This window comes from Staurois parvus, unplaced genomic scaffold, assembly GCF_062004578.1.
Source record: "Staurois parvus isolate SC_StPar_1 unplaced genomic scaffold, SC_StPar_1.0 ptg000634l, whole genome shotgun sequence".
In the NCBI taxonomy this organism is placed as follows: domain Eukaryota; kingdom Metazoa; phylum Chordata; class Amphibia; order Anura; family Ranidae; genus Staurois; species Staurois parvus.
Genome location: NW_028318430.1, coordinates 5,939,125 through 5,964,036, shown reverse-complemented (window position 1 = coordinate 5,964,036; position 24,912 = coordinate 5,939,125). Strand labels below are relative to the sequence as shown.

The window sequence follows — 24,912 nt, the reverse complement described above, 5'->3', positions numbered from 1 at the left end:
TCGGGCACTGCCCGAGGGCCCGGGGTCAGTAGGGGGTCCCATGAGATGCCCCTGGTACCTTTTTCATAGGCTTTTTTTAGTTTGGGCAAGGATACAGGGGTCCCCATGATCCCCTATTGCCCGGGGGCCCCATGAGTTGTCAGTCTGCCCCTGGCTGCAAAGCAACACTTCCGGGTTTCTGACCTAGGCTGCCTCCTGGGACAGCTATGTCACAGCAGTGTGGATACATGTGCATACACACAAACGCCACCAGGCAGTATACTGGTAAATCTGGCAGTGTGGTGCGCACGTGCAGAGATCCTGTCTCTGCCAGGTCCTAGATACCTAGACTGATGATGCACTTGCCAGACTTTTCAAGATGAAAGAGGGGCAGGGGGAGGCGATTCATTTAGCGATCACTTTGATCACACACATGTTAATTTAAATAGTCCATGTCAGCAGAAGTATAGATTCTTAAGGGCTCATTCACAACATAGTGCACTTTTTCTGCAAGGGCACAACAAAGTCAATTGTTTTCTATGTGCCCTGTTCACACCACAACACTAGTATCCTGCAGATTTTTTTTTCTGCGCAGGAATCTGCAACATGTATAAAACTCATTGAAGCCTGCATGAAAACTGATGTCCCCGCAAGTGAAATCTGCACATTAGTTTCCATCAGATTTTCTGCACGTATGGTGTAAACAAGGCTTAAGGCTGCTTTTATACCAATCAGTTTTTGATGCACTTTTCACCAGCTTAAAGTAGAGCTCCACCCAAAAGGGAAAATTCTGCCTTAAGGCTTTGTCCCATGCTCCCTGTTAAGGATTGGCACCTTTGGGGAGTGAGTACCAGAATTTGAAAGGTTCCCACTTCTGGTGCGATTGCCTAAGGCAGGGGTCTCCAAATTATGGCCCTCTAGCTGTTGAAGTACTACAAGTCCCATCATGCCTCTACCTCTGGGAGTCTTGCCTGTGGCTGTCAGAGTCTTGCAAGGTCTCATGGGACTTGCAGTTCCTCAACACCTGGAGGGCCATAGTTTTGGAGACCCCTGGCCTAAGGCAATCAGCATTAGTTGTCCTCACCCCTCCCTCCCCGTAGTCTTCTGAGACACGTGACAGGTCCCAGAAGACTATGGGACCATTCACAAAGCGCATCACTACTTGCGCATGTGCATTGGTCACGTGGCTGTAAAGCTGCAAGCTGTCATAATTGGGTGCCCACACTGAAGATTCTGGGGAGAGAAGATGGTGAAACCAGCCATGGTGAAGACACAGCTGGACCGAGGGACAGGTAAGTGTCTGTATTTTAAAAATCAGCAGGTTCTGTTCCTGTGATATCAGCATGAATCCCTTCAGACAAGTTTTCCTGACACCAAGAGAAAAATGGTGACAGGGAAAGGAGCAATAGCAGAGTGACAGGTTATGCTCTGTTCCTTTGTGCTGTGTGGAGGGGGATGTGTCTCTTTCCTCCAATCAGCTTTCAGAGCTTTCCTCACTGAGCTCTGCAGAATGTATTTAAGCTCTCTGCCCCCTGATTTCTGACCTCTCAGACAAGCTTTATAATTTCAGCACTTTGAATAGATGTAGATAATAGAAGACTGCTGATAAACAGGTACGACTTATGTAGAAGGATTTGTTTCATCTTTGTGTATCATCTGTCACAATCACTTCACTAGGTATATGTAAAGGTTTACAACCACATTTAAATATGTGTAAAATGCTAGTGATCACTGTGAGTACTGGTATTTGTGCCCCTATTAAATGAGAGACCCATGCCAAAACCAGAAAGCTGTGAACTGTAATGTTGCATTTGTTAGCTTTGTGTTTTTTACATACTGCTTAAAGAGACCCTCTTGTCATTTATTTTAGCAACAATCTTCCCATAAGATTACATATACATGTAACATATTTTATCCATGTTCTTTACCTGTAAAAGCCATCCCTGTGTAAATATCCAAGAGATCTGAGACTGCTGCAGAATGTCACTATCTTGAATGTGCACACTCAGTACTGTCACTAAAGTGACACTGTAAGGTAGTCTCCCAAACTCCTTCCCCGGCAAGACATACTTGTTCAAGAAAAAAAGCTGCAAGTAAGCATTTAAAATAATTGATTTTTCTGTTCTTCTACTTGCACTTTTTTTTAGTTTGTGACAGGGTCTCTTTACTTGTGTATCTTTTAACACTGTCGGGAGTTTATACAATGGCAGGTTTTAGGATCCATTTTAAGGAGGCTGACAGCATTAGATTTTTGGTGGATTTTATATACACTATATTGCCAAAAGTATTGGGCCAGCCCTCCAAATCATTGGATTCGGGTGGTCCAATCACCATGGCCACAGGTATATAAAATCAAGCACATAGGCATGCAGACTGCTTCTACAAACATTTGTGAAAGAATGGGTCGCTCTCAGGAGCTCAGTGAATTCAAGTGTGGTACTGTGATAGGTTGCCACCTGTGCAATAAGTCCATCCGTGAAATTTCCTTGCTACTTAATATTCCACAGTCAATTGTTGGTGGTATTGCAACAAAGTGGAAGCAACTGGGAACAGCAGCAACTCAGCCATGAAGTGGTAGACCATGTAAAATGACAGAGCGGGGTCAGCACATGCTGAAGGGCAGAGTGTGCAGAAGTCACCAACTGTCTGCAGAATCAATAGCTAAAGACCTCCAATTGTCATGTGGCTTTCAGATTAGCACAATAGTGCGTAGAGATCTTCATGGAATGGGTTTCCATGGCCAAGCAGTTGCATCCGAGCGTTACATTACTAAGTGCAATGGAAAGCATTGGATGGAATGGTGTAAAACACGCCGCCACTGGACTCTAGAGCAGTGGAGATGTGTTCTCTGGAATGAAGAATCACACTTCTCTGGCAATCCGATGGACGTGTCTGGGTTTGGCGGTTGCCAGGAGAACAGTACTTGCCTGACTGCATTGTGCCAAGTGTAAAGTTTGGTGGAGGGGGGATTATGGTAAGGGGTTGTTTTTCAGGGGTTGGGCTTGGCCCTTTAGTTCCAGTGAAGAGAACTCTTAAGGCATCCGCATACCAAGACATTTTGGACAACTTCATGTTCCCAACTTTGTGGGAACAGTTTGGGGATGGCCCCTTCCTGTTCCAACATGACTGTGCACCAGTGCACAAAGCAAGGTCCATAAAGACATGGATGAGTTTGGGGTGGAGGAACTTGACTGGCCTGCACAGAGTCCTGACCTCCACCTGATAGAAAACCTTTGGGATGAATTAGAGCAGAGACTGCGAGCCAGGTCTTCTCGTCCGGCATCAGTATCTGACTTCAGAAAATTTGCTTCTGGAAGAATGGTCAAACATTCCCATAGACCAGTGTTTCTCAATTCCAGTCCTCATGGACCCCCAACAGGTCATGTTTTCAGGATTTCCATTATTTTGCACAGGTGATTTGATCAGTTTCACTGCCTTAGTTATTACCACAGCTGTTTCATCTGAGGGAAATCCTGAAAACATGACCTGTTGGGGGTCCATGAGGACTGGAGTTGAGAAACACTGCCATAGACACACTCCTAAACCTTGTAGACAGCCTTCCCAGAAGAGGTGAAGCTGTTACAGCTGCAAAGGGTGGGCCAACTCAATATTGAACCCTACGTACTAAGACTGGGATGCTATTAAAGTTCACGTCTGTGTAAAGGCAGGCGTCCCAATACTTTAGTGTATGTCAAAGAAACCTGCAGATGAAATTTGGCTTTCTGATAACAGGGTACAAGCATACTGTATTTAGAGGCTAGCACCATCCAGATCTGCATTTGTAGGTTTCGTATGATACCCGGATAGATTCCTCAGTGATATGATTCTTGTACATTAGGAGGAGCCCCCTGGGAAGTGTGGTGTCATCAACTGGTTTTGCATAGCGGAAGCTGGTATAAACTGGGAATTTACGTTAAAATATTTTACCATAGGATTTCTCAAGAGAAATGCAAAGCCTGCTTCTGATTCATCCTGCAGCAGCTGCACAAAAATGAATTGCCTATGTTGAGTGGAGTTGACCATTAATAATATACAGAATTGTGCACCTCTGTTTTTGAAGCATAAATTCTGTGCCAACTAGAAATGTTTTCTTGCTTTTAGATTTCATCGATATCTGGATGTCAGCAGTCACCAGATTCACAGGACTTTGGATGGGTAACTTTTTATTTTTATAATTCATTGAAATAAGCTTGATGCATGCATACATTTTTATAAATGTTTTTTTTGCCTAGGATGTATGAAAGGTTTGTGATTAATTCTGATTTGAGTAAAGCAGAGAGCTGGAAGAGACTGACAGATGAGTTTTTAAGCTTTCCTCTTCCAAACACTGAAGGGACAAAGGTGAGCTTGTTTTATTAGTAAGATTACTGCACAAAATATACTTGTTTGTAGCTGAGATACAGCAATTATTTGAAGAGATCCTATCAGTCTTTCTCTAAAAATACAAATCTTAGATAAAGTTCTCTGCAAGAGAAGAGCTAATATACTAACCTATCCAGTGAGCTGTGCCTCCACCTTCCCATGTTCTAGCACTGCAGCCTCCTCCTTAAGACTCCTTGCTCCATTCTACAATCCTTTTGTCACTACAGGACACAGCAGTGACACAGGGATCAGAGAATGAAAACCACAGCAACTGATCGGAGACACAGGCATGCCAGTCTCTAGATTGTCAAATGCTGAAGGCAGGTTCTTCCTTATTTGTGCTGTAGGCAGATGGGTTCTCTTATACCAGTGATGGCTAACCTTTTAGAGACCGAGTGCCCAAACTGCAACCCAAAACCCACTTATTTATAGCAAAGTGCCAACGCTGCAATTAAACCTGAATACTGAGGTTTTAGTTTAGAAAAAAACAACTCGTACATTAACATCTTTTGTCTTAAAAGAAAAACACAATGACAGACCTTCCAATGATACAAACAGCTATTTAACATTTCCACTGACCACCAGCACAGGGGGGCAAGGTTCCGCTGGCCCCCGGCACAGGGGGGCAAGGTTCCGCTGGCCCCCGGCACGGGGGCAAGGTTCCGCCACCAGCTTTTGGCCTGCTCTGAAAAATGCATCTGAGTGCATTTCCTACCTTGTGGAAGGCTTCTGCTAAAATCACAGCCAGTCCAAGCAAATCTATATATATATGTATATGTATATATATATATATATATATATATATATATATATATATATATATATATATATATGTATGTGTGTATATATATGTATGTGTGTATATATATGTATGTATATGTATGTGTGTATATATATGTATGTATATGTGTATATATATATATGTGTGTGTATATATATGTATGTATATGTGTATGTATATATATGTATGTATATATATGTATGTATATGTGTATATATATATATGTATGTATGTATATGTGTATATATATATATATATGTGTATATATATATATGTTTCCCTGGCAGTGCACTGACTGGCCATGCGAAAGTTCGTACGAGTCGTGGCTAATAAGTTGCGGCTTGTGACGTCAGTGCCTGGTGACGCTACTCTTTTCTGTGCATGTGCATTGGCCCCTATGTGTGCCGCTATCTGATTCTTGGCTGCTGGGGCGACTTGGCTAGTGTGCCGACAGAGAGGGCTGTGCATGCCGCTGCAGCACGCGTGCCATAGGTTCGCCACCACTGTCTTATACAGTGTCCGATTAACTTGTTCATGTTGTGTTGGTTATCTCCACATCTTCTCAGTGGTGTATATACTTCAATGGCATTTTCTTTTCTTTTGTTTATTTGGAAAATTTTAAATCAAATCTACTTTTTGATGCTTTATTGCATGTTTTTATTAGATATCAAACTGAATGTGATCTTTTCTTTTTCTAGACTAGTGCCCACTATGCCATCTTGTCTCTTCTTTTGTGCCTGTCTGAATCTCCATCCAGAAATGATTATGTTGAAAAGCCAAGAAAAAAACAAACAGGTACCTGGATGTATTTATGGTTCTTTGAACTTTACACATGTAAACCCATGTGCTGGATGTTCTGCTCTTTCTTAATTCATCATTCATTAATATTGTGATCATCATGGTCTTGTTTTCAAATATAAAGTCCTAAGGGGTGGAGCTTAACTGCTAATCTAGTTGAAGGAATAGAATTATTTTGTGGGGTAGCAATTTGGACCTTCAGGAAGGAGGCAATATTTTACTATCTTCACTATTGCATGCAGATTCCCATCTAGCATTGCAGCTTGCTACAGGTGGAGCTGGCCTCCTAACTGGTTTGTAGTTTTTATCAGAAATCTAAATAAAAAGTTTACTAGCTATTGTGTGTGGTTTAATTGTAGAAGAAGATGAGCCGTTTGATTGGGGAACATACTTGAAGGAAGGTGAAGACTTTTGGTGTAGTCCTGATGAAGACACCCCGGTAAGATTTCTCATGCATACTTTGTTTGTAATAGTGGCTATATCTATAAGGTTTTAATCACTTAAATCCCTATCACCATTTTAAAGTGGTGCTGGGATAGCAGATATTTGTCCCAGTGGCATTCTAAAACACTGACCAGTCTTGGTGCCATCTGCGGACACCTGCTGAGGTTGCACTGTACCTGTCAGCTATCAGTGACCGCTGGGGAACAGTGCTAAGCCCAGGAGCTGAAACGGTGAACCCCTAGGCTTCCAACCTCTACAGATATCTCCATAGAAGCAACTTGTAGAAAACAAATCTGTTGCAACTCTGCACAGAAACCAGTCAGGTGCCAGGTTTTATTGCCAAAGCTTAATTGAACAAGCTGAAGTTAGAATGTGATCGGTTACCATGCAGAGCTGCACCAGATTTTGTACTCTCCAGTTTTAGTAAATCAATCCCGTAGCCTTATCCTAATGTTAGGCTAACAATTTATAAAAACGTGTGGTTTTTTTTTGTTTTTTTTTGTGTTCAAATTTAGCATTGGAAAAAAAACTCTCCTAAAGTAAAATTCTTATATTTATTTTGAGCTTTGCCATACCACTATGTTATATAAAAGTAAACTAATGTGATATAATTTAATCATCAGACTTTATTGAATATATTTTAGGGTAAATACATAGGTGTGCACAAATTCGGAAAAATGGCAATGCGAAAAATGCAATTTTGCCCTTTTTTTTTTTTTTTTTTTCTCCACAACAATGAAGCTAGTCACTAACTTCAGATAATAGTCAGTTATGCAAGCAAAATCTGACCATCTTCACAAAGTTGGTTCCTAGCTTCAGCCATAAACAAGAACACTCAAGTTACATGAGCATTTCTATATAAACTATGTAGAAGAGAGGGGAGGCGTGGCTGACATGCTTTATACTGTCACGGTAGCAAATTTTCACAGGTAGAACAATATTGATCAAATATGTACCTCTAGGCTTGCAAATGATTTTCAGCTTATGATGTGTGAGCTGCACATACACACCAGATCATGCTGTGAGTTAAATATACTCTATGTGCCCACAGATTTAATGTAACTTGTAAGCTCCCCTTAGCTGGCACATACAAGTATACAGCTCCGTCTTGGCTCCTTCTGCAGCAACTGAGCACGACAATGATGATCTACTGTTGGATGATCTGTTGCTCTGAATCTGTCATCTGTTGCTGCTGGATCAGTTCTCTTTCAACATTTTTCAGACCAAAACATTGAAAAATCAATAAATAAAATCTTTAAAAAAGGTCTTCTGCTTACAATAATCTTCTCTTCCAAACAAATATGACATTTGTGTCACCGCTCGTTGCACCTCTTAGATCTAATCTCTTCTGGAGTTTTGCGCTGCAAACACTAAATACACATGTTGTTCACCAGCAGTGTTCACGTCCCCTTCTCTTTTACTACAGCTCTGGGTTCTAGCTCTCTACTCAATTTCTGTGACAGACTTTTGTTGCTGCTTTTTCTACTGCTTTTTCTACACTGTATACTGTAACTTCTTTCACAATTTGTTTATCCATTTCCACTGTCTGCACTGCTCTCTTCCACTCTGCTGTTATTGTCTGCACTACGTCCCAATCATGCTTACATCATTTTTCTTCCCTTCCTTTCCCTGCAATACCATCTGCTGTATTTACACATCATTTATATGGGTAGGTACTGGTCTTGTAGACATTTTACTCTACTATTATATTTAGTGATTTTTAACTACTGGTAGTCAAACAAATGGTAGAATATTCGATGTTACACTTTCAGGAGTGGTCTGAAGTTAGTGAGGAAGAAGATGAAGAGACACTGAGCAGGGAAGACTCTGGAATCCAGGTTGATAAGACGCCTCAAGATGATGCTGACAGAAAAAATGCTCCTCCTGTGGTGTCATGGAAAGGTACATTCATTCTAAAATACACATTATGGGCTTGAAGCTCTAATTAGGAATTCCAAAACTATATATTTTCTGAAAGTAGACACGTACTCCAGCTTTCTGTCTGTACTTCTGTATGGGTTTTCTTTTAGAAAGCTGGAGACAGTTTCAGTTGACTACAAGAGCGCTCATCAGCACCTTTCCAGTACATTGAGAACTATAAGTCTGCTTCGGTGTAAAATAGAACTTGTAGTTTCTTCATTCACAGATCCCTGTGAATGAATGATGGGGCTGTGTAGGAGGTGTGCCGATTTTGAATGTAACAGCGGTTGTGGGGTAGAAGATCCTCGGTTGCTGTTATTGAAAAAAAGGGGGGGGGGGTGTAAAATACAGTTGTAAAATGTAACATGTTACAAAGATGGATTTAGCCTATAAAGGGCAAGTTCAGCTTTTGTTAAAAAAATAATAAATGCTCATCTTTGTGCAGGTAAAAAAAATGCATTTATTAATCTCATTATTATTATTATTATATATATATTTTTTTTTTACTACAAATCCTAGAAAGCATTGCACCTGCAAGCTGCTGTTCCTACAATGCAGGACTCCTGCAGACCTATCCTATATATCTGAGTGCTCGTACCTCGCATCCGTGATCTGCTGATCCTGCCATGCAGGACTCCTGCAGACCTGTCTGCATATCTGTGTGCTCGTACTTTGTATGAGCAGGCAGATATGCACAGACAGAGAGAATGAACTAGCAAAGTGTTCATCAGTGCTGTGGTAGTTCATTGAGAACTGCAAGCCAATAGCCGCAAAGACTGTCGAGGCTTGTAATTTTTCATTCATAGAATTCTGTGCATGATTGATGCGGCTGGGTGGTCAGGACCCCGCACAGCCGCGTCTTTTTTGAATTGTGACAGCAGACACTAGGAGAAAATCCCCAGCCTGTTCTCACAGCGGACACTCGCAGGGACAGACGCAGCGCTAACATGTTACACCCTGAATACGTGTGTAACATGTTAGAAAGGGGTGAACTTATCCTTTAAGTCTGGGGTCAGCAACCCATCAATCGCAATCTGTCTGACGATCGCAACTAGGTGACAGGTAGATCTCGTCTCTGCATTGCCGACCTCGGGCTAAACTGCTCCTCCCCACTGTGTACTGGGCAGACCAGGGTGAGAAGTCGGCTGGAGCAGGGGAGGAGATTGCTGGCCGGCGGATCAGGAAAGGAGAGAGCCGGTGGGTGGAGCAGGTGAGGAGGGAGCTGGACAGGTGGAGCAATAAAGGAGAGAGCTGGGCAGGCGGACCAGTAGATTAGACTTGGAACTGAGCTCTTCTCTTACTGAAGCAGCTGGTGAAGGCTCACTGGGGCTGCTACGGCAGCCGAAGTTTCGTTAGTGCTGTGTAGCACAAAGAAAAAACACAAAGCCCCACCGAGCCCTCACTTGCTGTGCTGCATTAGTGAGAGAGTTAGCTCACTGCCAGAAGTCTCCTTCACTGCTCTGAATTTTCAATCTGAGCTGGGTGTATTCTCGTCTTTCAGTTCTGTACCCTGGGGGTGAGAGGGAGGGGATGAGGGGGTTTTCTGTATTGAGGCACCTGAACTGGTGAGGGGTCTGTACTGGGTGGGGAGGGGGTCTGGTTGTAAATTTGGTTGTTCTGAGCTGGACAGGGAGTCTGTACTGAAGTAGAATAAGGGATATTAGGTGAAATCTCTATTATAAGGAATATGGGTGGGGAGTGAATTCCACTGAGCAGAGGCGGTCATTTTGGTGGTACTTTTGTACAGTGGTCTGAGCATTAGGGCTTGTTCAAACTAGTGGTTGGGAGGGGCAGTAAAACCCCTCGGCTGAGCAGCAATTTTACTACCTCTCAGCCATTCTCCGTTAGCTGCAGAGGCAGCAGCCTGAGGTTTGCACACACTGTGATTACGATGCTTTGGTTCATGGCCACGGAAGGAATTATAGGTCTACTTATTATTGGGGACTTGCTAGTAAATTTCTTTTGCTATAAATAAAAAGGCACAGCCTGGAGATATTTGACCTGCTCCATGTTGTTCAGGTAGATCTCCACCTCTTAAAGGTTGCCTACCCCTGCTTTAAGTTATGTCCAGGATAAGGCATGGGGAGAGGGAACATGCAGGGGGGGTGGGGGGTGGTCCCTTCATTCATAGCCTAACAAATTACTTTTACTACATAGCAGGCAGAGAGGAGTAAAATGTAAATAGATTTCCAGCTGCTGTAGTGATTTTTTTTTTTTTTTTTTTACTTAGTGTTTTATATGGGAAATGTTAGTTTGAAAGAAAAAAAAATGTTTTTGTCTGTCTTCTAGTTAGTGAACCAGATGCCCGAACCTGGCTGGAGCAGCATGTCGTTCATCAGTACTGGACCTCAAGAGCAAGTAGATTTTCACACAGTTTGCACTTGCATTCTAACCTGGCAGCTGTCTGGTAAGGAATATTTCTGTCTACTTTCCAACACTTCAGCACAATTATAAAACTGCCTTTGACCATGGCACATAGACTATATTGCCAAAAGCCTTGGGACACCTGCCTTTACACGAACTTTAATGGCATCCCAGTCTTAGTCCGTAGGGTTCAATATTGAGTTGGCCCACCCTTTGCAGCTATAACAGCTTCAACTCTTCTGGGAAGGCTGACCACAAGGTTTAGGAGTTTGTCTATGGGGATGTTTGACCATTCTTCCAGAAGCACATTTTTGTGGTCAGGCACTGATGTTGAACGAGAAGGCCTGGCTCGCAGTCTCTGCTCTAATTCATCCCAAAGGTGTTCTATTGGGTTGAGGTCAGGACTCTGTGCAGACCAGTCAAGTTTCTCCACCCCAAACTCGCTCATCCATGTCTTTATGGACCTTGCTTTGTGCACTGGTGCGTAGTCATGTTGGAACAGGAAGGGGATATCACCAAACTGTTCCCATAAAGTTGGGAGCATGAAATTGTCCAAAATGTCTTGGTATGCTGACACCTTAAGAGTTCCCCTCAATGGAATGAAGGGGCAAAGCCCAACCCCTTTAAAACAATCCCACATCATAATCCCCCCTACACCAAACTTTACACTTGGCACAATGCAGTCAGGCAAGTACCGTTCTCCTGGCAACTGTCAAACCCAGACACATCCATCAGACTGCCAGACAGAGAAGCGTGATTTGTCACTCCAGAGAACATTTTTCCACTGCTCTAGAGTCCAGTGTGCTTTACACCACTGCATTGCATTGCACTTGGTGATGTAAGACTTGGATGCAGTTGCTCGGCCATGGAAATCCATTCCATGAAGCTCTCTACGTGTGTCATTTTACGTGGCCTACCACTTCGTGGCTGAGTTGCTGTTGTTCCCAGTTGCTTCCACTTTGTTATAAAACCACTAACAGTTGACTGTGGAATGTTTAGTAGCAAGGAAATGTCACAGTTGGACTTTTTCACAGATGGCAACCTATCACAGTACCAGGCTTGAATTCACTGAGCTTCTGAGAGACCAATTCTTTCACAAATGTTTGTAGAAGCAGTCTGCACGCCTAGGTGCTCGATATTATACACCTGTGGCCATGAAGATGATTGGAGCACCTTAATCCAATGATTTGGCATTATAGTGTGTGTGTGTGTGTGTGTGTGTATATATATGTGTGTGTATATATATATATATATGTGTGTGTATATATATCTATTGTGTATATACAGTCAGGTCCATAAATATTGGGACATCAACACAATTCTAACATTTTTGGCTCTATACACCACCACAATAGATTTGAAATGAAACAAACAAGATGTGCTTTAACTGCAGACTGTCCGCTTTAATTTGAGGGTATTTACATCCAAATCAGGTGAACGGTGTAGGAATTACAACAGTTTGCATATGTGCCTCCCACTTGTTAAGGGACCAAAAGTGATGGGACAGAATTATAATCATAAATCAAACTTTCACTTTTTAATACTTGGTTGCAAATCCTTTGCAGTCAATTACAGCCTGAAGTCTGGAACGCATAGACATCACCAGATGCTGGGTTTTATCCCTGGTGATGCTCTGCCAGGCCTCTACTGCAACTGTCCTGCATGTTCTTGGGGCTTTTTCCCTTCAGTTTTGTCTTCAGCAAGTGAAATGCATGCTCAATCGGATTCAGGTCAGGTGATTGACTTGGCCATTGCATAACATTCCACTTCTTTCCCTTAAAAAACTCTTTGGTTGCTTTTGCAGTATGCTTTGGGTCACTGTCCATCTGCACTGTGAAGTGGCGTCCAGTGAGTTCTGAAGCATTTGGCTGAATATGAGCAGATAATATTGCCCGAAACACTTCAGAATTCATCCTGCTGCTTTTGTCAGCAGTCACATCATCAATAATTACAAGAGAACCAGTTCCATTGGCAGCCATACATGCCCACGCCATGACACTACCACCACCATGCTTCACTGATGAGGTGGTATGCTTAGGATCATGAGCAGTTCCTTTCCTTCTCCATACTCTTCTCTTCCCATCACTCTGGTACAAGTTGATCTTGGTCTCATCTGTCCATAGGATGTTGTTCCAGAACTGTGAAGGCTTTTTTAGATGTCGTTTGGCAAACTCTAATCTGGCCTTCCTGTTTTTGAGGCTCACCAATGGTTTACATCTTGTGGTGAACCCTCTGTATTCACTCTGGTGAAGTCTTCTCTTGATTGTTGACTTTGACACACATACACCTACCTCCTGGAGAGTGTTCTTGATCTGGCCAACTGTTGTGAAGGGTGTTTTCTTCACCAGGGAAAGAATTCTTCGGTCATCCACCACAGTTGTTTTCCGTGGTCTTTCGGATCTTTTGGTGTTGCTGAGCTCACCGGTGCGTTCCTTCTTTTTAGGAATGTTCCAAACCGTTGTTTTGGCCATGCCTAATGTTTTTGCTATCTCTCTGATGGGTTTGTTTTGTTTTTTCAGCCTAATGATGGCTTGCTTCACTGATAGTGACAGCTCTTGGATCTCATCTTGAGAGTTGACAGCAACAGATTCCAAATGCAAATAGCACACTTGAAATGAACTCTGGACCTTTTATCTGCTCATTGTAATTGGGATAATGAGGGAATAACACACACCTGGCCATGGAACAGCTGAGAAGCAATTGTCCCATTACTTTTGGTCCCTTAACAAGTGGGAGGCACATATGCAAACTGTTGTAATTCCTACACCGTTCACCTGATTTGGATGTAAATACCCTGTTAAAGCTCATCTTGTTCGTTTCATTTCAAATCCATTGTGTTGGTGTATAGAGCCAAAATTGTTAGAATTGTGTCGATGTCCCAATATTTATGGACCTGACTGTATGTACAGTGAAGGAAATAAGTATTTGATCCCCTGCTGATTTTGAATGTTTGTCCACTCACAAAGAAATGGTCAGTCTAAAAATTGAATGGTAGGTGTATTGTAACACTGAGAGGCAGAATAGCAACAACAAATTCAAAAGAAGTGTATGTCTAACAAATTATGCACTGATTTGCATGTTCATGAGGGAAATAAGTATTTGATCCCCTATCATTCAGCAGGATTTCTGGCTACCAGGTGTCTTTCATACAGGTAACAAGCTGAGATTAGAAGCAGTCTCTTAAAGGGAGTGCTGCTAATCTCATTTTGTTACCTGTATAAAAGACACCTGTCCACAGGAGCAATAAAACAATCAGATTCCAAACTCTCCACCATGGCAAAGACCAAAGAGCTGTCCAAGGATGTCAGGGACAAGAATGTAGACCTACACAAGGCTGGATTGGGCTACCAAACTATCGCCAAGCAGCTTGGTGAGAAGGTGACAACAGTTGGTGCAATCATTCGCAAATGGAAGAAACACAAAACAACTGTCAGTCACCCTAGGTCTGGTGCACCATGCAAGATCTCACCTCGTGGAGTGTCAATGATCATGAGAACAGTGAGGAATCATCCCAGAACTACACGTGAGGATCTTGTCAATGATCTCCAGGCAGCTGGGACCACAGTCACCAAGAAAACAATTGGTAACACACTACGCCGACAAGGATTGAAATCCTGCAGTGCACACAAGGTCCCTCTGCTCAAGAAAGCACATGTCCAGGCCTGTCTGAAGTTTGCCACTGAACATCTGAATGATGCAGAGGAGGACTGGTTGAAAGTGTTGTGGTCAGATGAGCCCAAAATTGAGCTCTTTGGCATCAACTCAACTCGCCGTGTTTGGAGGAAGAGGAATGCTGCCTATGACCCCAAGAACACCATCCCAACTGTCAAACATGGTGGTGGAAACATTCTGCTTTGAGGATGTTTTTCTGCTAAGGGGACAGGACAACTGCACCGCATCAAAGGGACGATGGACGGGGCAATGTACTGTCAAATCTTGGTTGAGAACCTTCTTCCCTCAGCCAGGGCATTGAAAATGGGTCGTGAATGGGTGTTCCAGCATGACAATGACCCAAAAAACACGGCCAAGGCAACAAAGGAGTGGCTCAAGAAGAAGCACATTAAGGTCCTGCAGTGGCCTAGCCAGCCTCCAGACCTTAATCCGATTGAAAATCTGCGGAGGGAGCTGAAAGGTAGAGTTGCCAAATGTCAGCCACCAAACCTTAATGACTTGGAGAGGATCTTCCAAGAGGAGTGAGCCAAAATCCCTCCTGAGATGTGTGCAAACCTGGTGACCAACTACAGGAAACATCTGACCACTGTGATTGCCAACAGGGGATTTGCCACCAAGTACTAAGTCATGTTTTGTGAAGGGGATCAAATACTTATTTCCCTCATGAACATGCAAATCAGTGCATAATTTGTTAGACATGCATTTCTTTTGACTTTTTTATTGCTAGTCTGTCTCTCAGTGTTACAATACACCTACCATTCGATTTTTAGACTGATCATTTCTTTTTGAGTGGGCAAACAGAACTGAAATGAATGTAAAACTCTCTGTATTCCAGTACTCAGTCTTTGATGAACTTGTGATTTTATATTTTAGGGATCAGCATTTGTACTCTACAGATCCATTATATACACCTGAAGAAAAAACATTTGTCACTGAAACCCAAGTGATTCGTGAGACTCTCTGGTAAGTTGGATTATGGGTTTTATTCTATAATAAAGCTGGTTCACTCAGAATCTGGTGCACCTGTGCATGGTAGCCAATCAGCTTCTAATCTCAGCTTGTTCAATTAAGCTTTAGCAATAAAACCTGAAAGCTGATTGGTTTCTATGCAGAGCTGCATGAGATTCTGAGTGAACCAGCTTTAGTAAATAAATCCCTGTGTTCCTTGGCAAACAAATAGGGTAGGTTTTCACTATTTTTTTTTTTTTTTCAGGAGCAGAAAGTCTTCAAAAACTTTTGCAGGTCTAAACCAAGTTAAAAATGAATAAAATGTTTGACCTGACGTTTGGGGCACATTTACTGTTTACTTTAATCAGAATCATTTATACAGTGTATTAAAATAATCACAACCACTATCTTGTGATTATCCTATTTCAAGATTCCTAATAATAACTTTTTGTTTTTAGGATACTCTCCGGTGTGAAAAAACTGTTCATCTTTCAGTTGAATGATGGCAAGGTCACTGTAAGGAATGATATCGTTGTGACGCATATGACACATGTATGTTAATAGTCTAAGTAACTTATATTGGTAACTTCAATTATTTCAATGATATAGACAAGCCTTTTTCAGCCTTGGTACATTAGCATGAACAGTAAGTTGTGATAAAAGCATAGGGAATGTGGCATTCTTAGTGTATTTGGGATTGCTCTATACAACACAACCATTTTTAGTAATAATAATTACAGGGATACTAAACCCAGGACCCTGCATTCACTATATCTGGTCTTCTACAGCACACACAACATGGAAATGCAATTATTTTGGTAAATATAAACTGCTAAATACGTTTTCTCATCAGCAGTATATAGCAGTCTTGTGACTTCAGCAGAGCACTGGTTAAAGCTTGTAGGAGGAGTTTTCTTTGTGCTGTAGGAGGATGTGAAACCCTTGACCCTCTGTCTGGACAGTGCTGATTGGTCCTGTGCTGATCACATGCACTCTCCCTAGAAAAAAAAATAACCTCTAGCAATACACACCAAACTGAGCATGTGCATGTGACTACAGATTCAGTCTGTATCAGGTAGTAATTTCAACAAGAGGAGGGGCAGAGAAGAAAGGATTGAACAGCCTTTTTACACATTGCAGAGTTAACCCTTTAGGTTCCACAGTGCATATAACAAACATGCTTTACTGCATTTACAGACTGATTTTACTGTTGTGGGTTTAGTAACACTTTAAATGACCTGAATAATAACATTTGCATGAAAAGAAATGCAGACAGTGAAAATTGTGTTACCTCACATTGGTGTTCAGTGGAGAATTATTATGATGGTTAAAAAAGTGCCCTTACTAGTTTTAAGTGAATCGGGCCCTTTAATTAGCGGTCAGTGAAGATTAGAAGCAAAATATATGAATTCTCTTCTTTTCTATGCAGTTTTAATCCCTCACTATTTGTTCATTGTTCGCTGTCAAATTTTGTAATCCTGTTATGCGTTTTAGTGTTATATTAAGTCTTGTGTTTTCATGTTGTTTTTATTGTAAAAAATGCGAGTGTAACACCACTACATAAATTTAGTTTTGTTTCAATATTCTTCTTCTAGAACTGTCTTAGGTCTGTCCTTGAGCAAATAGCAGCCTATGGACAGGTAGTATTTCGGCTGCAGAAGTTTATGGATGAGGTCACAGGTCACTGTTCTGAGAACCCCTTGCCTGGAACTCTTCCTACTCCCAAAAAAGGTGCTGAGGCTCCATTCCGAACTTACCAGGCCTTCATGTGGGCATTGTACAAATACTTCATGAGCTTTAAAGAGGAGCTGGCAGAGGTTGAGAAGTGCATAATAAACAAAGGTAAACTAAATGTTTACTTCGATGCTCAGCATGTTATAGAACATTTACACCCTAATATAACAGTTATCTGCTTTCTTTAGACAAAACAGTCACATTGGCAATGGTTGTTGACAAGTTGGCTCCTCGGCTTGCACAGCTGAAAGTGTTGCATAAGGTTTTCAGCACAGGTATAGCAGAAGTGCCTCCTGACACCAGAAACGTTGTGAGAGCCTCTCATCTTCTTAATACTCTGTATAAAGCCATTTTGGAATATGACAATGTAGGAGAGGCATCTGAACAAACGGTAGGTAATCAGCAGACTGATTTGCTCTGGCAGGATGGAGTTTAACATGTAAAACTTACTTGGCTAATAACTTTAGAAAAGCACCGTTTTTCAATATGGTTCACACCTCAAATATACACTAATACAAGCCATCATTGAACAATAATATAATATAACCTAATCAGTATCATGGCTGCACCAGGGCAGTGTTATGTTATAGGTAAAAGCAGAGATCTGTTTTGCTTCCGGTCTTACTGGTCAACATCTGTGTACCTTCCTCATTGTTCTTGTTAGCCCCATTGCTTTGGCTCTCCCCCTCCATTCCCTCACTGAGTCCAACTCTTGCATTTTCACAAGCTGATATACTGTTCTCCTGCCTGCCACTACCTGTCTTAGCTACAGTAACTGATGCTCAAGACTACAACACATTACATAACAGACATTTTTCAAGGTTATATGCTACTGTTTTAAATAAGTGTGATGTATACAGTGATATTATGAAAGTCATACAAGGTAATATATGTGCAGGACAGTGTGAATGCCAAAAACACTGCCTGTTATTACATTCCAGAGTCCCACCAGATTCTTGTGACTCTGCTCTGTACAGTTGTACTTCATTATACTAGACCGGTAAATATGAAACCAGGCCTGTGAACATTTTATTTACTAAGATGAAGATGGCAGTTGTCAGATTTTAACATCAGATATTCAAGCTTATTTATTGTTATGCTCTAAATAGCATGTGTCTTAAGTAGGCTGAAGAGCAGGAGATAAAATTATGCCCACTGGTCTGAATGACATATCAGTTAGGACTTTCTGAATATATTTTTCTGCATAAATAGCTAATATGTTCAAAGGCAGTGCTTGCTCTATTCATAGATTATAAAGGAAGTATTAGATTTCTGGTAATTCAACAGAAATATTTTAAATGTTGTAAGTATACCATTACAAAAATATTTTACGTACCTGTATGTCCCATCAGGAGGTGTGTCTTGCATGGCCACGAGGTCGCACAGTGGCACGATCCTGTGATGGATATGTCCCTCAGACACAGCACATCACAGATCGGGACATAGGCGCTGTGATTGGCCCTCCAAATCACATGATGGCTGTGTCCATTCTCAGCCATTACAGTATATACAGAGACACGTGTCTCTGTTTCAGCTCTCCCCACTGAGCTCAGTGAAAGCTCAGTGCCAGAGGTAAAAGAGGGATGACTCCAGCCTGTCAGATATCTGTGTGTAGCTGATGATTTTAGTGTTCAGCTACATACAGATCACACAGACTGCAGCCATCCCCATACAGTACACCAAGCACCATCTGTCCCTGTCCAAGTGCCCCATCAACATCTGTACCAGTGCACAAAAACATCTGCAATAGTGTCCCATTGCATCAAAATGTGTCAGTGTCTCTAGTGGCCCATCAACATCTGTCACATCTGCCACTGTGTACAAAAACTTCTGTCAGTGTACCAGTATCCCATCAATAATTAAAAAAAAAAAATTAAAAAATTAAAAAGCCCCCGTCTCGCGTGCAAAAGTGAATGCATGTGTTTGTCCCGTACGCATACGTGAACAGCAATCGCACAGCACGTGAGGTATTGCTGCGAATGTCAGATCAAGAGCAATAATTCTAGCACCAGACCTCCTCTGTAACTAGTAAACTGGTAACCTGTAAAGGCTTATAAAGCATCATCTATGGAGATGATTAAATACTGAAGTTTGGGGCCATTTCACAAGCGTGCACAATTTTAAAATATGACATGTTTAGTATCTATTTACTTGTCGCAGCACCATATTTTATATGTTACCAAAACATTGGGTATTATATTGTGTTTGTGTACATTAAATTCATTAAAGTGCATTTGTTTGTGTGTAAAATTTTGTTTGAAAAACTGCTTGCCAAATACCATGTGACATAAAAATTAGCAAAATCCACCATTTTATTCTCGAGGGCTTCTGCTAAAAATATATCATGTTGGAGGTTCTAAGTAATTTGCTAGCAAAAATGCTAATTTTTACTTGTAAACAAAGTGTCAGAAGAAGGCCTGGTTTTAAAGCGGTATTAAACTCTTATTTTTTTTTTTTTATTTTTACCTCCAAGTAAACTTAAAATAAAGCTTACCTGTAGGTAAAATGAGTGTCTTCTAAATGTGCACCTTTTCAGGAGATTTTCTGGTGAGTGACAGCCAGTGATGTCACCAGCGTATGCGTTTCCGAAGGAACGCAATACCCATGCCTTATCTTCAGAGCTCTGTGCTGCAGCCATGACTCCTGCACACATACATGGGAGTGATGTCAGGAGGAGTAGCAGACTGTGTTTTGGGTGTAGTTGCAAGTATATATGTTTGTGAGAAATAACTTGTTAATGTGACATTTTTGTGAAAAAAAACTAATTTTATTTAATTCATTTCCCTAACAATTGTGGGGAAAAAAATAGAATGTCAAAAAAACTCACCATGCTTTTTACTAAATACCTTGGACTGCTAACTTTCCAAAAAGGGGTCATTTGGGGGGTAATTATACTGTCCTGGCATGTAAGGGCTCGTTCACACTTGACTTTTTTTTCAACTCTTGCCAAACGCCCCTATAGCGTTCGACAAGCGTTGGTCCGGTGTTTGTGAAGCGTTTTTAACGCTCTGCAAACGCTCAAAAAATGCGTGGTTTAGAGGCGGTTGCTAGGCATTTGCCAAGCGTTAAAAACGCCCCACAAACGCCTATAATGAAGTTTGAATGGTGTTAACGCTCCGCAAATGCGTCGCAACCACACCGCATACGTCGGCCAGGCATTTGCGGAGCGGCACCATAGACTTGAATAGGAGGCTTCAACTCCTCCTGACTCGACCAGAAGCGTCTGTTTTACCGCAACGCTAACGCTCCCGTTTGAAAAGCACTATGTGCTGCATTGTGCAGAATTTTCCGAGGCGTTTGGAAAACGGTAAAAATGCTTCCCAAATGCCTGTCTGCCGCTTGCAAACCAGGCTAGTGTGAATGTAGCCCTAGCGCTTCAAGAAATGAGAGAGGCTGTCAGTACATCAGGTGTGATCAATTTTCAGTGATGGGTACCAAAGCTTGTAGAATCTATAACTTTCACACAGGTCAAATAATATGCACTGATTTTGATTATTTTTGCCAAAGAAATGTAGCAGTATCATTTTTGGCCAAGATTTATGAAGAAAAATTACTTATTTGCAAAATTTTATTTTAAGAAAAACACTTTTTTTTTTTCCAAACTTTTTAGTCTTTTTTTCGTTTTATAGCACAATACATAAAAAACCCAGTGGTGATCACCGTCAAAAGAAAGCTCTATCTGCCTCACAAAAGACACATTTCATATGGGTACAGTATTGCATGTCTGAGTAATTGTCATTCAGAGTGTGACAACACTGAAAGATGAAAATTGGCCTAGACAGGGAGGGGGTGAAAGTGCCCAGTATTGAGGTGGTTAAAAAGCCCTATTCTTTCTCCAGTTTGAATGTTAGATGTTTGAGTGAGCTTCAGACAGTTGAGGGCTTTCCTATGTTATGGTAAACAGCAATAAACTCTAAGGTCTCCTGCACAATGAACTTTTTTAAAATGCAGAGCTTCTGGCTTTTTTTTTTTTTTTGCCTCAAAACACCCCTGAATGTTAGCCTATGTGTCCATGCACATACAGGTGTTTAGAGGAGATTAGAGGCAAAAAACCCACTTCCAAAACATCCAGAATTGGTGTTTAGGCAGAAAAAAATGCATGATTTATATGCATTTCAACGTATCTAAATATGTGTCCACTTTGTAATTTGTACCTACAGGTAAGTCTATTATAAGGCTTCTCTGTAGGTACAGTGAAAATCTCCTAAACTTTCACGGTTTAGGAGATATTCACACAGCATGCAGCTGGTGATGACACCAGTGCATGTGCTTTGAAGGGACGTCCCAGCGTACCAGACCTGCAGGGCTTTGTGCCACAGCTGAGGGCTCCCGTGCAGGAGTGACGTCACCACTGCTCCAGCCACTCATACTGTCTGAGCCCGCGAACTTGGAAGGAAGACCAGGTGAAGATGGGGGCGGTGGGGAGCCATGACCGCGTGGCACTAGAGGGCTCCGTGTCCAGGGAAGTCTGTCATAAAGTACTAGTATACGGTGCATACTAGTACATTATGACCTGCCGGGAGCCCACTATTTTGTTTTTTTTATTGGGCGGTTTACTACTGCTAGATGTGTTTAGTGCTTGAGTGTTATTTCTATGGCCAGAATAAATCATTCTGGCCATTGAAATTAACACCCAAGCGTTTGATGCACCTGAAATCATTACACACGTTTTTTCTGTCAAGATGCTGCTACCAGGAGGAATCACATCCTGAAAAGCGCTCAGTGTGCATTAGGCCTAATTACTGCACATAGACAGTTTGATTTTTGGAAAATCTTTGTGTGATTCAACAGACCTTTTGCTCATCCCTTTCCCTAAGAAAAGGGAAAAGGGCACAGTGTTATACAGGTTACATTGGATGAGCCTCACTGTAATTTAGGGTATCCAGGCATCTTTCCCAGGAAGAAAAGAATCTACCTGTTCAAAATAAAGCGAAAGTAAACACCTTGTTAATGAGATGCATATAATTTTATTCTGTTTGTTATATTTCTAACTCTTTTTTAATTATACCTTTTGTTTATTTACTTATAGGTGTCTCTCCTATTTTTCCTGTGGGTTGAAACTGTGAGACCCTATTTAGAAATAGTAGATGAATGGATTGTTCATGGACACCTATTTGATCCAGCAAAGGAATTCATTATTCAGCGGTAAGAGCAGTTATGCATGGCATGCTCTGTAATGTCGACTTACTGGTCTGGCCGATTCTTCTTATTTTGTATTTATTAAAACGGATGCTCCGCAGCATGCTTTGCAGTCACTTGGTGCACTGCTTGGCTCTTTTGGTCACAGGCATCGGTGCCTTTCAACTAGTTATTAAAAAACAGGGGGAAAAAAACAAGTATCCAGACCACAGATACCTCGTTACCAAGCTTTTGCCTACAGATTTGGGAGTCTTGTACAAATGTACATGATTACAAAAAATTTGTGGGGTTTTTTGGGCCAACTAATTGATTCATTGAAGATCTAATGCAATGTTGCATAATGAATAGCAGAGTAAAGTTGGCCTGTAGACGTTTTTTAAAGTGAATATCTTGGTAGGAAAGGAGGTCTTTGCTTATTCGTGTCAGATGCGCCCTTCTAATGATAGGTGAACTGATGTTTGGTGGACAAATGATCAAAAACAGCTGTAAAGGTAGAGAAAGCAAATCTGTAGAATGAAGTAAAAAGAGGGAGATTTTTACATGTCAGGTCCTCAGGCACTTCCACTCCAGATGGCCCTCAGAAAGACAATGAGCAGCAATTAAGGGAGGAGTGTGAGGGATATGACCTAAATGACATACAGCTAAAGGCTCCAGAAAAATGGTATGTCAGGATGTGATTAGACAGGAGGAATCTAAGGCAAAGTATATTTTTTTTTGTTGGGGGGGACGGTACGAATTGCAGCGAAAAGGTGGTTCTACAAAGTATTGACTCCGGAGGGCTGAATACAAATGCAGGCCACACTTTTCAGATAATTATTTGTAAAATAATTTTGAAAAACATTTATCATTTACCTTCCACTTCACAATTATGTACCACTATGTGTTGGTCTATCACATAAAGTCCCAATAAAAAAACATTTATGTTTTTGGTTGTAACATGACAAAATGTGGAAAATTTCAAAAGGTATGAATACTTTTTCAAGACACTAACAACTATAAGGTAGCAAATCTACATGTCTTGAGTCAGTCCTGTGGCATCTGTTTGAGGACTGCATGTTGTCAAAAGATTGCAAATACTTTGCACCACAAATGAACAGCCTGCTAGAAAATTAGGCATGGGATAAAAGATGGAATTCAAACTCAAGTTCTGTCTTTGTATTTATGTTTATGCATTTGTATTTAGAGGTGCTTCTTATTTGTCTTTTTTCTTTTTTTGTAGAAATAAAGATGTTCCAGTGAATCATCGTGATTTTTGGTATGCAACATACACACTATATAGTGTCTCAGAAAAAACTGAGAATGAAGATAAAATGAGTGACAATGCCAGTGCCAGCTCAGGTAGTGACCAGGCCCCAGCCAGCAGGCAGCACACAATGGTCTCTTTTCTAAGACCTGTTCTCAAGCAGATCATCATGGCGGGGAAATCTATGCAGCTGCTGAAGAATCTGAAGTGTAAATCCTCCCTGCAACAGGACCTTTCAAGAGGTAACGGATGCATATTTTAAGAGCTGGATGCTGTGAACTCATATAAATTTGGCTGAACTTAGGGACATAACTACAGGGGTTGCAATTGAGACCCGGCCCTATGCATCAGGGGGCCCATGCTCCCCCTCCCCCCTGTTCACCTGGGCAGCATATAGAGGAACCGATCCACCCATTTTCCTCCCTCAGAAAATTAATGCCTGCGGCAGGGAGAGTAGGAGAAGCAGGCATTCCGCGGGGATGGAGTGATCCGTTCCCCTATATGCATCCCCTACTTCCTCTCCTTTCCAGCTTCTTTCTCCCTGTACTCTCTCCTGGCTGATTAATGCCTGTGGCAGGGAGAGGAGGAGAAGAAGCAGCAGCAGGTATTCCACAGGGATGGAGGGATCCATTCCCCTATATGTATACTCTGCTTCCTCTCCTAAATTGTAATTCAATTGCTTTTTTACATCATTTCAAGGGGAGTTGGGTGCTCTCTGTAAAGAAGGTCTGTTTTAAAGGACATGAATCCTAATTTTGTTTTTGTTTTTTTTTTCTTTTACTAAACCATAATAGACTGGTTTATTGCATTCCTAAAATAGAGATGGATAAGATACTGTAATGCTTTTGTTCTTAATTTGTTTCTTTTGTCACTTTTTTGCTTTGATGGTCCAGATGCAGATAGGAAAAGCTTGTACACGCTGTTCTTAGAATCTGTTCAATCCCGACTTCAGCATGGGAAGGACTTGGCCCCAGACAGCATTACAGAGCAGCAAGTTAATAAGCAGAGTCTAATAAAAATGCAGTCCATAGTGGCTAAACACCTAGAACTGAATGACATACATGATCCACTGCTGGCCATCAACTTTGCAAGGTGAGAGCAGATAAGATGGTGTATGGTGTAGGAAGTCTTTGTACTGTTTAATAATAATATAATCTTTCATTTTTTTTCTCTGTACTTCTGTTGGACCCAATGATGTTGTTATTTGGTCTCTATGCTTCTCTGTGCAATGCAGGCAGATAATGACTGGTAGAATGGGCTGCACATAACTTCTTGAAAACAGTAGACTGCCATAAGTAAAGCACACATGTGAAGCTGAACCTCCATGATTGTCAGAACTGAAATTCAAAGAACGAAAGGGGTGAGCCATGGACAGTTAGGCTGGGGAGGAAAGAGCTAAATGATGCTGGATTTTCTCCATTCAGGAAATGCGGCAGGCTCTGACTGACTTGCTACAACTTCTAATGCATACTGTGAGAAGCTCACAGTGTGCAATGAAATGAGAGCACGCAATCTCAGTACAGAACAG

The 24,912-nt window shown here is 41.5% G+C and overlaps 1 protein-coding gene across 1 annotated transcript in view; it reads left to right on the top strand.

The window, feature by feature from the left end:
• TUBGCP5 (tubulin gamma complex component 5) overlaps positions 1 to 24,912 on the top strand; it is a 62,685-nt gene that overhangs the window by 528 nt on the left and 37,245 nt on the right. Inside the window, exons 2-14 of the mRNA XM_089693512.1 lie at positions 4,081 to 4,134; positions 4,212 to 4,320; positions 5,821 to 5,917; positions 6,280 to 6,359; positions 8,137 to 8,266; positions 10,574 to 10,691; positions 15,194 to 15,283; positions 15,727 to 15,820; positions 16,864 to 17,110; positions 17,191 to 17,393; positions 22,032 to 22,147; positions 23,361 to 23,626; positions 24,278 to 24,476. Coding sequence (XP_089549638.1) covers positions 4,081 to 4,134; positions 4,212 to 4,320; positions 5,821 to 5,917; positions 6,280 to 6,359; positions 8,137 to 8,266; positions 10,574 to 10,691; positions 15,194 to 15,283; positions 15,727 to 15,820; positions 16,864 to 17,110; positions 17,191 to 17,393; positions 22,032 to 22,147; positions 23,361 to 23,626; positions 24,278 to 24,476 — 1,803 coding nt within the window. The remainder of the gene's footprint in view (positions 1 to 4,080; positions 4,135 to 4,211; positions 4,321 to 5,820; positions 5,918 to 6,279; positions 6,360 to 8,136; positions 8,267 to 10,573; positions 10,692 to 15,193; positions 15,284 to 15,726; positions 15,821 to 16,863; positions 17,111 to 17,190; positions 17,394 to 22,031; positions 22,148 to 23,360; positions 23,627 to 24,277; positions 24,477 to 24,912) is intronic.